We start from the raw sequence: 13,006 nt of genomic DNA, 5'->3' as shown, positions 1-13,006 counted from the left end.
ACCAGTATTGACAGTTTTAGGCATTACAAAGTGTGAATTAGAATCCAAAATAATAATTTAAATATTCTTTGTCTTCTGGTTTTTGAACCCTTTTGGCCACACCTAACGTATTTTTAAGGTTCTCTCTATAATTGTGCAAACACATTCACGCAGAATCGGGGAATTCAGAGAACTGGTGATGTCATGACGTTTGCAGTTAAATTAAGGAACTTTACCGTCTTGAGACACCTTCTGGGTGAGCATAATGGGCTTTTGATTTGGCGTTTGTGGGTCTGCGGCTCCGTAACTGACCAGGAGCGTGGCACCTGCGGGGACCAGTGCCCTACGGCCAGGCGCCTGCCCCTCGCTGCTTGCTTGGGGACAGCTGGCTAGTCTGCACGGGGAGGGGAGAGGCATTCATACTGACAAAAAAAGGGTAGAAACCAGCCAATTCTTAGCAGAGCTGATGGTATGGGGAAGCGGTTCTGCCTCGTTACCCAGCCTGTGGCAATGTTTAGTGTTGGTTCTTTGGCAGGGTGTTGATTTACCCAGTTATCGTGCGGTCGAATGCTCATCCTCTGTGGGAACAGAGCTTTTTTTCCTAAGCCATGGGCCAAATGTCCTTCAGAACCTTGTTTCTGCTATAGGGTGCCTTAGGAACGCGAGGCATTTTAATCAGTTGTAGGTCAGTGTAGTCTGGACAGTGGGACACATGTGATAGGTTAAAGAAATTTCTATTTTTTGTTTAAGACGTTCTGTGACCTGCAAGAGGAAGGGCCCTCAAATTCCTGGCCTGTTGAGGGTGGTTTGTTTCCCATGGTAAGTTTGCCAAGTGCTTTCTAATTATGGAATGTGTGTTATTCTGTAGTTCTTCTGCAAGGCAGAAATAATGAATATTATAAAAATCCAGAAAAGATGATAGGCATTGGTAGATGAACTCAACACCTTTTGCTTCTGGAATAATGTAGATGTGATCCACGTTGATTTTTGCATAGCCCAAACCCAGGGCAGCACCTCTGACCTCCAGATTTATCCAGTGCAGCGGAGTCTGCGCAGCAGAGGGGAAGACTCGTTTGCTAATGCCATTTTCTGGGGCCAAACTCTTTTTTTTTTTTCAGTAGAGCCGCTGCTCGCGGGTGTAGCTCGGCAAGTCACGGGCCGCTCTGTGAGCCTGTTGGAGCAGGGCTGGCAGGAAAGGCTTCCAGTCCCCCCGCTTTGAATGTCAGATGGTGTGCAGGGAACCAGCCGCTTATCAGCAACGAGCAGAGCAATCCCAGCGCTCCAAGCCAGGGTCTACGTGAGTCACTTCTAACTGGTGAGGCCTGGAAAACTTGATTCATCCCTCTGCCTGTGGTTGCCTGTAGTAGCGACGCAGACCTAGCCGGCCTCAGCAGGAACCGCAGGCGAGGGCTGGGCTCTGCTGCTGGAAAGGAAGAGCCTGCGTTTTATCACGTTTGTTGTCCGGGCTCGAGATCTTTTAAATCAGAATTAGGTTGGTTATCTCTGCTTCCCAATTATTTTCCCCCCTCCCAGTTTAGGCTAACCCTCACAGAGGAGGGTTTTCCTCGCCAACAAGAGCTGGGCAGGAGTTTGGCTACAGAAAAAAGAAACGGTTTGAGTAAAGGTCTTCCCAGCGAATAAATAAATAAAAGGGCTCTACTGCGTAAAAAAAAAGCTGAGGGAAATTTATAAAAAATGCACTTCTGAATATTGGGCTTTTGTAAATTCTCCTCTTACGTGGCATTTTCAGTGATGAGATGTGTTCTGAGATGTGTTAGGAGGTGTAAACTAGGGGAAAGGGGAAGTTGTTGATGTGAAGGTAACTCTGCTAATACATAACTTAAAATTGTAACATGAGTTTTATCGACTCTGTTGTTTGACTGCAGCCAGACTGAATTAAGAAATTTTGACGGAGGTCTGACATTCTCCTCCTGAAGAATTAGAGCTGCCGGGCTACAGCTCTAATTGTGCTTGGAAAGCTCCTGGCTCAGGGCTTGCATTTGTGGTTCCGTAGTGGCTGAGGTGGCTCAGCTTGGGAAATGTAGCGTAGGTGACCTTCGCTCTTACCTGTGCTCCTGCACTGGCTTTGGAGCACTGTCCCTGTCTTTCAGGGCTCTGAAATAGGCCAGCACTAAACCCACCTCTGAAATGTGCCTCTGTTAATCATCCACCTAACTCCCCGGTTGGTTGATAAGGAGTGAATAAAACCCATGACAAATAGTTGCGCAAGAATTGAGAGGTACTACGAATAATGTTTCAGAATGGAATCTGATGAAGGAGAAGAGCTGGTGGCACCACAGATCTCTTCAGAAGCGTTACCCAAGCTTCATCCCAAATCCTTGTAGCCGCTGGCACCTTCCTCCCATGACGAAGGGCATCCGCCACAGCGCAGGATCTCTGGGATCGATGCCTTGGGTCAGAGCTCATTAGAGAGGAGTGCTGCACCGAAGCACCGGCAACACCCGCCCTCCTATCTGAGCGGTGGCCACGCGCAGTCGTCTTTTCCTTTAAAAAGCTCTAAAGTAAAGCAAGTGGCTTTTTGATTTAAATCTTTTAAAGCCTGACTTTACCCTTTCTGTAACAGAAGTTGAAAAGTGCATTTTGATAAGGAAAAATAAAACACAACCACCCTCTTTAAGCAGAGCTGACTCCAGGTAGTGCCAGTCATGAAGCATCTGCAGCTGAGCTTGGGAATGTTTTCATGGCTCTGTGCGTCCAGTGGTTAGAGAACCTGCAAAACTGGGCTGATGACTGCCACGAGGGACCACTTTAACTGGATTCCAGCAACTGAGCTGCTTGTAAGTGTTGGTTCTGGGCAGATGTGCAGAGTAGGGCTTGCTCAACTGACATTCAGTGTGACAGCGCTTTCAATGGGATAGCTACATTTCAGAAGTATTTGAACAGGTGCAGGGGAGAGCCTGCAGCGTTCCCTCTCCAGATGATGATGCACAGCAGGGAAGATTATGTTTCCATTAATTTTTATAAGGTTCTTGTGGAAAATCAGGTGGTGTTTGGATTAGGCTGATGTTTGCTCAGTGGAGATGTGCCACATGCATTAAGAGCAAATGAGCTCTGAAAACCCAGCTGACGAGTTTGTAGCGTTAGACTGAGTTTAAGACCTCCTAAGTGCAGGTGCAAGGTAGGTGTTTCGCCTCGTGCGTGTGGGCAGGGCCTTGTACGCTGTGGATGAACCTGCGTCTAGTCCGTAGCCGCGTGCCGCGCTCGTGGCTCGGTGTGGAGCCCCGTATTACAGATCGCCTGGAGGGGGGTCCGTCGGGAGGGTGGTACAAAGGAGAAATGGGTGGCCGTGTGCTTTGTGCAGCTTATGATTGTCTGTGCTGGGAGACTGGCAGGCAGAAACCCGTTATCTTCGTTAGCTGCTGTGAGTCAGATCAAACGGCTAATTTTGTAGTCACTGTTGTTTGGAAACGGACGGTCCTCTGGCTCAGGGCAGCTCTCGTCTCCTTCAGGGGTCTCCGGCCTCCTGTGCAGCCGCCAGAGAGCAGCTTCGTACGCTCGCAATGTGAACTACTCCTGACCTGAAATACCTGCAGGGTGGGCCCCGTGCCGGGGCGATGGGCTGTCCGTAGCAGAACTGCGGCTTTGTTTGCTGTGCTTGTGATTTGTTTTGGGATGGACACACAGCTTAGACTGTTGAGGAGCAAAATAATGAATGGAAACACAGAATAATTTTAGGTTGGAAGTGACCTGTGGAGATCTCTGGTCCAACCCCGCTTCCAAGCAGGGCCAGTTTAGATCAGGTTGCTCAGGCATTGTCTGGTTGAGTCTTGAATGCTTGAGTCCCAGGATGGAGTTTCACAACTTCTTGGGGCTCCTGTTCCAGTATTTGACAGTGCTCGTTGTGAAAAAAGTTTCCCAATATCTCACTGGAATTTCCCTTCTTCAGCTTGCATCCATTGCCTCCCGTCCTTCCACTTTCCACCTAATGCTAGCGAAGGCTGCGTGTATGTGTCGTTTTTTGTCAGAATGCCCTCGCCTCTGGGCGGTGCTGGGTTTTCACACTCTTTCTGTAGCTATGGCCATTGATTTTTCATGCGAGACCAAACCCTGATGGCCTCAGAGACAGGTAAATGTACCACTTCTGTTTGCAAGGGCTGGAGAAAAAGGGCAGCGGTGGCTTGACTGTGTCCTGCGAGGAAGGGTCTTACATGGTTGTTTTGCCGCGAGGACCTCGGAGACCTCCACATAGAGTGGCTGTTGGCCAATATACTGCGCCCTTGCAAGGGCAGACAAGGCAAACTGTCTTACCCCTGGACTCTTTGTGGTCCTTCGATTTGCTTAGAGAGTGACTACAGGTGCAGTTGTAAGCCCAGGAGATTTTGCTGTGGTTGGGGTGAGTTGGGAGGGGTCTGGGGAGCCCTCTGATACCGCTGCGGCTCTTTCGGTTCAAAAACTTGCCGTAATGGAGCCTATCGCATCCTGTTTGCTGTGGTTTTGCGTGTTGGGCTCTGCACCAGGTTTTCCAGTGCCTGTGATTACTTTTCTTTCCGTTTCTCCCTGTCGTTGGGCAGCGGGGGCTCCGCAGGCAGGCTGCAGGCAGAGGACGGCTGACTTATTTTTTCTCGGGCTGCCTCTCCTGACCTGCGCGCGTCCGGCACTCCTCTTCGGGAGGGGAGGAGAGTTCCTCTCCCCCTCCTTGGAAAACGCCCTCTCCAGGATGCTCCAGTAGGAGCTGGTGGGAGGGAGAGAGTTCTGACTGCACCGAAAATGTCATGAAAAAAAAAAAAGGGCAACTGACAGAAGAGAGAACTTGTCCTCAGATTCCTGCTTTTTGCAGCAGCTTAAACTAAGTCTCTGCAAGTGCTGCGGGAGCTGGCAGGAGGCAGACATGAAGTTCAGAGGCGCGGTAAGATTTATTCAGCTGTTTTGGTGGCTTTGCAGCTTTCAGACGCGGATCTAGTTTGAGACGAAGGGAGGTGAATATTCAGCGTTTCAGCAGGAAAGTGAAATGCTTCAGCCTGCTTTGCGAAAGACCCCTTCGTTGGGAAGTTACATGAAAGGGGTTGAAATGGGATAAAAACCAGGAGGTACATGTTTTGAGGAGGAAGCCAAGGTGGGAGCTGAGAAAGTGGGAAGAGAGGGGTAAAGCTGGGCACTGCCATAGGGGAGAAGAAAGGGTGGAGCTTTTGCTTGGGTGGAAGAGGCACGAGGACGTGCATGTACCCCGTGCTGGTGCTGGGCTCTGCTTGCGTCCTTCCCAGGGACATGGGCTGCTTTCTCCGTGACTACCACCCTAGGGAATGGCAGGAAATACCTGCTTAAGGACTCACTGCCACTCAGTTCCTCCGGGGTGTATTTACTTTAGCAAAATTTTGTCCGCATTTTAGCCACAACCAGAAAGCCTGGCTCTGCATACGGCATTGCGGGAACCCCCGGGAGCTTAGAGAAAGGAGTAGGTGGCAGAAGGTTGGGAAGACTAGGGTAGTTACCTGGAAAAAGAGATGAGTAAGAGAGGAAGAAAAAATAATATATATATATACACACACACACACACTGGTGCAGTGGAGAGCACAGATTGTGAGCTCCCTTTTTCTGTGTTCTAACATAGGAAGAGGGACATTCAGTTAAGTTAAAAGTTGCCAAAGAGATGCAAAAATTCTTTTCATACAATGCATAATTGGGCCACAGAATTCACTGACACTGGAAGATGTTGAGGTCAGGAATGAGGGAGAGTTATAAAAATGAGTGTATGTGGGCTTTTGTCTGAATAAAAATGTTCAAGGCTTTAATTGGTAAACTTACCAAATTTAGGAAGAGAAGGATTGAAAACATCGTGTCTGTAGATGTAAGCATTCTGAGTTAGCGTGGGACTGGAGTATCCCCCACCTGCTCAAGCTAGAGATCCTTGCGTGTTTTCCCGAATAGTCTAGTGTTTACCATGGCCTGAGAAGGGGTCTTAGCGATGAAGGGAAGCGCAGAGCTTCTGGGGGACCCGCCTGGTGTCCCCGTCCCCCTCCGGCAGCGCATTGGAAGGTGGAGCAGAGGGTGCTCAGGGGGCTTGTGCTTGGCTGGCTGTTGGCATGGAGGACTGCAGGAGCCCGCAAAGCTCTGTACAGCGTGGATATGGAGATGCGATACATGGGAGCGCGGTGAGCAGTGATGTTGTCTAGGGTGGTGCTTGATATTCTCCGAGAGAGCGTGTGGGCGTGGAAGTGCCCTTCGCATGCCCTGGGAACGCACTGGGGTGCCTGTCCCGCGTGGAAAGTTCACTCTCTTAGAGAGACATAATGGTCCGAAATGGTTGCGTGGGGCGTGTGGAATCCAGCGAAGGTGGGAACGCAGGGGGTGGGGAAGGCCAGGGTGCTGCGAGCGCGTGAGACCCTCGGCTCTGGAGGTGGGAGGGGCAGAAGGACGTGTGCGTTCAGCGGCGACCACAGCAGCACTTACGGGGGACAGCAAATAGGGTGCGGGATCAGCACCCCGTCGCTGCACGCTGGGAGGCGGGGGAGCACCTGCGTGCCGTGATTCCGATCTGTAGGCCGGTGTTGGAGTTCCTGCTCCCCCTCACCTGCTCATCTGATCTGGAAGTCAGTGGCAACCATTGCTTGGAAGGGCAGTGGTCTGAGGTTTTGCCTTTTATGCCATCTGCTTGTCCTCCGGAGCTACTGCGGGATGCCCGGGCCCCGAGGTCACAAGGTAGCGCTGCTGCGTATACTGTCATCAGCAACATCTTTTAACTACCAACAGCTTTTGTCATCTGTTCAGGAGCAAAAATGTCAGCCCCCTAAATATAGAAATTCAGTGTATTTACTTTTCCAGCCTTGGTGATCTTTCTGGTTTGCCTTGTTCATTTTTCTTACTGCTGTTTTATATTTAGCTTGTTGATTGAAATATCAGCATCCCCTCCTAGGACTAAACATTCTTCTTCTCCTTCAAATCAGTTCTTGTAACTACTTTTTTCTTTTCACTACTAATGCCTTCTCTTTTTTCCTAACTTACTTCCCAGCTCTCCCGGCCCCCCACAAAAAGCAAAGTTTAGAAAATATAATTATGTTATATATAGAACAAATTATATTACCTGCTTGCCATGCAAATCTCCATGGCTCACTTTGGTTTCTGGTCCATCATAATTTGCATTTCTAATTTACATTTGAGCTCCTTTGATATGGTTTCTTACTATTCTAAATGTTACAAGTGTTACATGTCATTGATTAATATACTGAGTCATAATTAATTGCAGCAACATCCACACCCTGCATTATTGTTTTTCAAAAGATTAAATTTTTGCTTTCACAGTTCTAGCTCCCCACCACCTACATGCATTTAATAGGTACTTAAAATAATGCACACAGTGTGATACATCGCTCACATTTCCCATTCTGGTTTGCATTTTAGGGTGGGAGGTTAAATGGTTCTGTAGTTTGGACAGCGAGGGAGGCAGAACTTTAACTTCTAGGCAGTTTGCTAATGGGCATGTAGCGCATCTTTGTGAGAGGAGAATAAGCTTGCTTACCCTAGGTTTCTGATTATTTTATGTTTTAATGTATTCCGGTTTGTCCCTACTTAAGATATGAAAGACTTCAGAATAAACTGTTTACAGAAATTCATCAAGGAAGTGACAATTCTCTCTCCTTACTACAATTTTTTGAATAGTCTATTCTGTAGCTAAATCCATTCAACATGTGTTTTAGGATCAGGAGGGAAGTATCAGAGAGGGAGAACCAGGTTCTGAGCATGGGCAAGTGCTCCCTGACTCCAGACATGCCTTTGTTGGCGATGTATTGCTCGAAAAGAAGCAAGAATAGAAACCGATTCTGTTATAAATGGTCCCTGAGTGGCAGCTGCTGACATGGTAGCCTTGTTTTGCAAGTTGGAGTTGTTCCCTTTACTAGCCTGTGTCACCAGAGTTGTTACCTTGTTTTGGTCCCATTTGAACTGACAGCTCTGATTTTTCCCAAGTCGTCGGCTCAGAACAGCTTACCGCCTTGTGGGAAATACTGCACCCAGCGGGCTTACGTAATTAAAGGCAAAATAAACATTTCATTTTGTTATTACATTTTTTCATTAAAGAATGAGGTTTGGGTCGTGTAGTTTACTGTCTGAGCTCAGGTGGCTTCAGAAAGCGCAGATGAATCCGTGTGGTTGGTTGCAGAGGGTTTTTACGTGAGATATGGAGCTGCTTCTCAGACAACCCCCTCTCCAGCCCGGCTGTTGACCAGCAGAGTTTTCCGTGTCCAGAATGCGCAGCTAACTTCCAGTGTGGCATGAGGGAGGAGGATCCGAAGTGGCTGCACTTGAGTCTGTCAGGGATTCACTGGCAGGCAGCAAGCGCTTGACTAAGGTCCTTGGTCCAGGTCCACCTCAGTTGTTTTTGTTATTGCCTTCTCCATGCAAAAGGAAAGGAGAGCTATCCCATTCTGCACCTCAGGAACTGAGGCTCTGGAGAAAAGAGTTGATTTTTGGCTGCTCTGCTGTCTAGCCCGTGCCGTGGCCAAGCCCGTGCCGTGGCCAAGCCCTCTCCCAGGCTGTAGAGTGGGGTAGAAATCGGAGGACTTTTTTTTTTTTTCCCCTTCCTGCAGCTTAGGCATGGCAGTGAAGGATGTCGTACTGTCCAGGAGACAAATGTGATTTAACTGCCACCTCCCCACAAGAAGTTCGTTCTCGGTTCAGGCTTCTTATTGTCTTCCAGAATCTAATCTGAATTTTCCTTCCCGCTCGCATTTGGTTCTTGCCTGTTCTTCCGTTCCCGGCTTTGTAACTATTTCTGGTACCCGCAGATCAATCATCTTGCCCTTGATACCAAGATAAAGATGCCTGCCTCGTTCCGTACGGCGCCCGCTTCCTGCGGTCACTGTAGCGCGAGTCTCCGGGACTGCTGAGGGGATGCTGGCGAAGGTGTAAAAATGCATTGTCAGAGGAAGACATTAAAACGTACGCTTTAGACGCTGAAGCAGAAATCTTGTTCACATCGTGTGACTTCCCCTTCTAAATCGGATGATTGTAAAGCTTCCCTGCTGCTTGTAAGGCCCTCCCTTTGAGAGCCCCACGTGTTCTCACGTGCGTCGCCCGTGGACGCTCCTGGAAGGAGCGGGAGGTGCCGGCGCTGCCAGGTGCTGCCTGTTCTCTCGGCGGTCAGCAGCGCCTGTGTCTGGAGCGGCTGTGCCGACACTCACCGTTCAGTTGCCCCTCTGGGAAAATCAAGGGAAATTTTGGTGTAAAGACTCCTTCCTACACACGCGTTGGGCTACTGGGTATCGCACAGCCACAAGCAGCCCATGGACAAAGCAGCGGGGGAAGTTTCTTGCTCAGTTCGTGTCATCCCTGAACTCCTCTGCTCGTAGGGTTGCCCTCCATCTTCCTTCACAAAGGAAGATTTCCCCGATGTGCTCGGAGTGACTGACTCAAGTGCTTCTGATTTTGTTGTGCAGAGCAAAAGGTCTTCGTTTTTATTGTTGAGGTGTATTAGATCTCCAAGTCCTAAGCAGAGGAAAGGCTTTATCATACTTTGGCATTTAGCATTGTTTAAAAGAAAAATATTTCTTTACACCTTCACAATAATGTGTCAGAAACTTACTAGTTCAGCTGAGGAAACTCTTTGGTATAGTCTTGAGTGCTTTTGTACTCCCAGGAGTTGCTTGTGAAGGGTATTTTCTGGTCTTGTTGACTCTGTTGTATGAACACAAAGAAAGGCTGGAACCTCAGCCAACGTAAACCTGGCTCTGCAGGCTGCATCGAGCAGCACCAGTTTACACCAGCTGAAAGTCTTTCCCAAAATTTAATCACACGGAAGAAAAAGGCATGTGGAAGTAGTACCGCTTTGGTAATTGCACTGGCTTGGTCCCCACCATTCAGGAGTGACGGCTTTTCCTCTCCTGGCAGCGAGCCACTGTTGTGCTGACGGCTCTGGAGAAGAGATTAAAAGCAAAGAGTGGGTTAAAATAGTGTGGGAATGAGTCCCTTGGAACCGTACCTCGGGGTGGGTTTGGGAAGCGCCGTGGCAAAAGTCAGCTTGGACTCTCCCGAGCAGGAGTGGCCATCAGGCCAGTGGTTTTAGTAAGGGATAAAGGCCAGCGAGAGAAGAGACAGGCAAGCCTAAGCTCATGGGCACCAAGATCAGCTGGAGATTGCTCAGATTTTTGCAATTCCCTGTTTGCAGCCTGTGCTGGGTGGGGCGTTAGCAGGGTATGTCCTGCAAAGGTTGGGATTCTTAGCCTGGTCCTCCTTTGGTTTCCTGTAGGCAGGGTGAAGCGGCACGTGGCTGAGCTAACCTGAGTGCCTGTTGCTGTCAGACGGGCACCGGTGCTCCCTTGCGTCCCCGCCCTGGTCTGACGCTCGCCTTGATCCCATGGTGCCGTGATTCAGCTCACTACCTTCACAGAAAACTGCCAGCTGCTTTTTTTCCTGGCCTTTGTTTTGCCGATTTAGTGAGTCGCATTGGTTCGGCTTAGAGACCGGGAATCGCTTGCATTAACATGTGCCAGGGAGGCAAAGTCTGAAGGGGACGTGTTCGGTTTGGTCGTGGTGAGCTGTTAGACTTTGCCTAACTTGCCTCTTAGGTGGTAGTTTCACAAGCACTTAAAAATGGCAGGCTCTGGCCCTGCTGCCTGCTCCTCCCTGCCTCCACTGTGGCCCCAGTCTTGTGGCACCGTATCTGTTGGCCACTGCGAGTGATTATGTGTGGAACCAGTGCGGGAAAATGACCTGGATTAATTAAAAAAAAATAAAATATCTGAGTTGGTTTTAGTCCACGTCAGATTTCCAGCCTAGCTTATCGCAGAGGCGCTGGAGGCGGCGCAAGCCGAGGAGCGCGGCTGCGCGGAGGCCGGGTGGGACGGCCCTTTCGCCCGTGCGCTCGCTGTCGGAGTGGCTCGTCTGCCACGGGGCTCCCCGAGCAGCGTCAAGGAACACTGATTTTCACAAGGAAGGGTCTCGTCAGGGCCTCACAGCCTGTGGAATACGTACGCCCCGGCGCGGGGCTTTCGGCGGTGTCCGAGCTGGCCTCTGGCGCGGTTGTAAATGAGCTGCAGGTCAGCCGGAGGCGCTTTGGCACACGTGCTTCTATCGGCTGCAGGGCGCTCTGGGAGCCACTCCATAGGCAAACTGCTTTCATGGTTAATTAGCTTCACATATTTAGCCCCCCAGACTGGGTTTTCTAGCATTAATTTACAGCCACCAGATTTGATGTCTGCGTGCTAACATAAAATAACTAACATTTTAGTTATTTTGATTTATTCAGTGCCTTGCTGTCACTCTCATCGCTCAGTAGGAACATATGGTCATCATGTGATTATTTTTCTAAATAGTAGCGTCGTCTTTCCCAGCTTTCTTCCTGCTGCTTTACTGTTCTTTTGCCGTTTTGCAAAAAAGATCTATTTTCACCTCCTTTTACATTGCATCCGTGGAAGTTATTGGCAGGCAAATAGTTAAATGTTGACATTTTAAGTTGGTGGTAGGCTTGGACATAAGCAATAAAGCAAATGAGCAAATGCTGGCACAGAGAAGGGCGCGTTGTGGAGCTGTGGTTTATGACTGGCAGTTATATTTGCGTTGACCCTACCTTGGGAGGGTCCGACACTGTGACAGAAGTTTATATTCCGGAGAATCTGACAGCATCGTGTTGACTAGGTAACCTGGTCACATTTAATGATTGCTGAAAAGTTGCATTTAGTTTTGTTGGGTGTTTGATGGTTTGGTTTTTGGGTTTGGTTTTGGTTCTTTTTTCTTTAAACTGACTGAAAATTCCAGGGAGTTATTTTGTTCTCACGGAGAGAGGTTGGATTGAATGAGAAGAAAAAAAGCATGGAGGAAACTGAAAGCTGCTTAGCCTTAAATGCCTGTCCCAGAGGAGGTGGCTGAAGCAGAGGTTTCTGCGTTTTACGTAGGGTGGGTTGCGCCTTCCTTAGGCTGGATGTGTACGGCTGGGATCACTTTGTCCCGAGCCGGAGGGAGTGGCTGATGAAAGAGCTGCTGAAACGGCGAAGTGACGTTTCCTGTGAAAGTCTTTAGGATTATATAAACTTGGATTGACTGTGCGGGGGTGGAAGTTTCTCCTCAGTCATTTTTGAGGCAGCTGTGTTTTAAAACTGTGTTCATAAACTTACCCACTCGAAAACTAGGGATTTTCTTTTGGTTTTGCCTTTGTTCCCATTACCTTCCCCAAAAGCTGCTCCAGGATTGTACTGCTGTGATAGAAGTAAACTCTGCCTAGAAAGTAAAATCCTTCTGTGTGATTTATCTCTATTTCTCGTGTCAGTGTTGTCCTTTATCTCACCGCCTTTCTTCTCCAGGGCTTATCCTCTTCCTCTTCCCCGTGGCAAATGGGGTAGGAGACAACAACAAAACGCTTTGCTGAAGGTGTGGAGGAATTGCCTTGGAAGGTTTGGGGCATTTTAGAAAGGTTACTTATGACAGTATCTGCTGAATTCCTCCCAGACTGGATCTTTGAAAGCTTAGAAATCAGGCCTTCCAGGCCGTGAGACTAACTGGAGAAAATAAAAAGGGAAATCAAAATGATGTTTCTTTGTGGTGTTTGAGCCATTAGAGTGGATCTGGATTTGAGATTTCCTAGCAGCAAGTTTTAGGAACTACTTTTTCTTTCTGAGAGCCGCTAGTTTCATGCAATCACGTATGTCCAGGCACTGGGCTTTCAGGAAGGAAGCCGATTATAACCTGCAGAAATAGGCAAAACTACATTTGTAAATGATTGGAAAGGCCAAATGACTGCAGACCGAGGGAATTTGCACCCGTTTGGCCCAAGTTCACTGGGTCTTGCCTTTATTACTATTTAACAAAAGTTTAGCTAAATTTTCTTCTGACCAAGGCTGTTCTAATGTTTGTTTCCCTGCACACCGTCAGTCCCTGTGCTTTGACCGCTATTATGTCTTGAGAAGGAGCAGAAAGAAACCACCTGACGACGTGAGTCAGCAAAACCCATCTCCGTCATTGTGCAGGGCCTTGGGGCTGGCCAACAGCGCTGCAGCCGGGGTGCGGCGCTCCCGGTTTGTAACACCGGTACCGGAGAGGGGGCCTGGGTACGGCTGTGGGCGCAGGAGCTGTTTTGTGAACA

At 48.9% G+C, this 13,006-nt stretch overlaps 1 protein-coding gene across 5 annotated transcripts in view; it reads left to right on the top strand.

Annotated features, from left to right (window-relative positions):
* MYO1C (myosin IC) overlaps positions 1 to 13,006 on the top strand; it is a 56,799-nt gene that overhangs the window by 19,409 nt on the left and 24,384 nt on the right. The window contains exon 1 of one of the 5 annotated variants that reach the window (XM_075113339.1): positions 2,868 to 4,846. The exons of 3 other annotated variants lie outside the window; for them this stretch is intronic. In XM_075113339.1, coding sequence (XP_074969440.1) covers positions 4,829 to 4,846 — 18 coding nt within the window. In that variant the 5' untranslated portion in view covers positions 2,868 to 4,828. Of the gene's footprint in view, positions 1 to 2,867; positions 4,847 to 5,303; positions 6,090 to 13,006 lie in introns of those variants that run through there. One more of the 5 variants, XM_075113338.1, reaches the window with a different exon arrangement.

Source organism: Phalacrocorax aristotelis, chromosome 18, assembly GCF_949628215.1.
Source record: "Phalacrocorax aristotelis chromosome 18, bGulAri2.1, whole genome shotgun sequence".
Taxonomy (NCBI): domain Eukaryota; kingdom Metazoa; phylum Chordata; class Aves; order Suliformes; family Phalacrocoracidae; genus Phalacrocorax; species Phalacrocorax aristotelis.
This window is presented reverse-complemented; position numbering and strand designations above follow the sequence as displayed.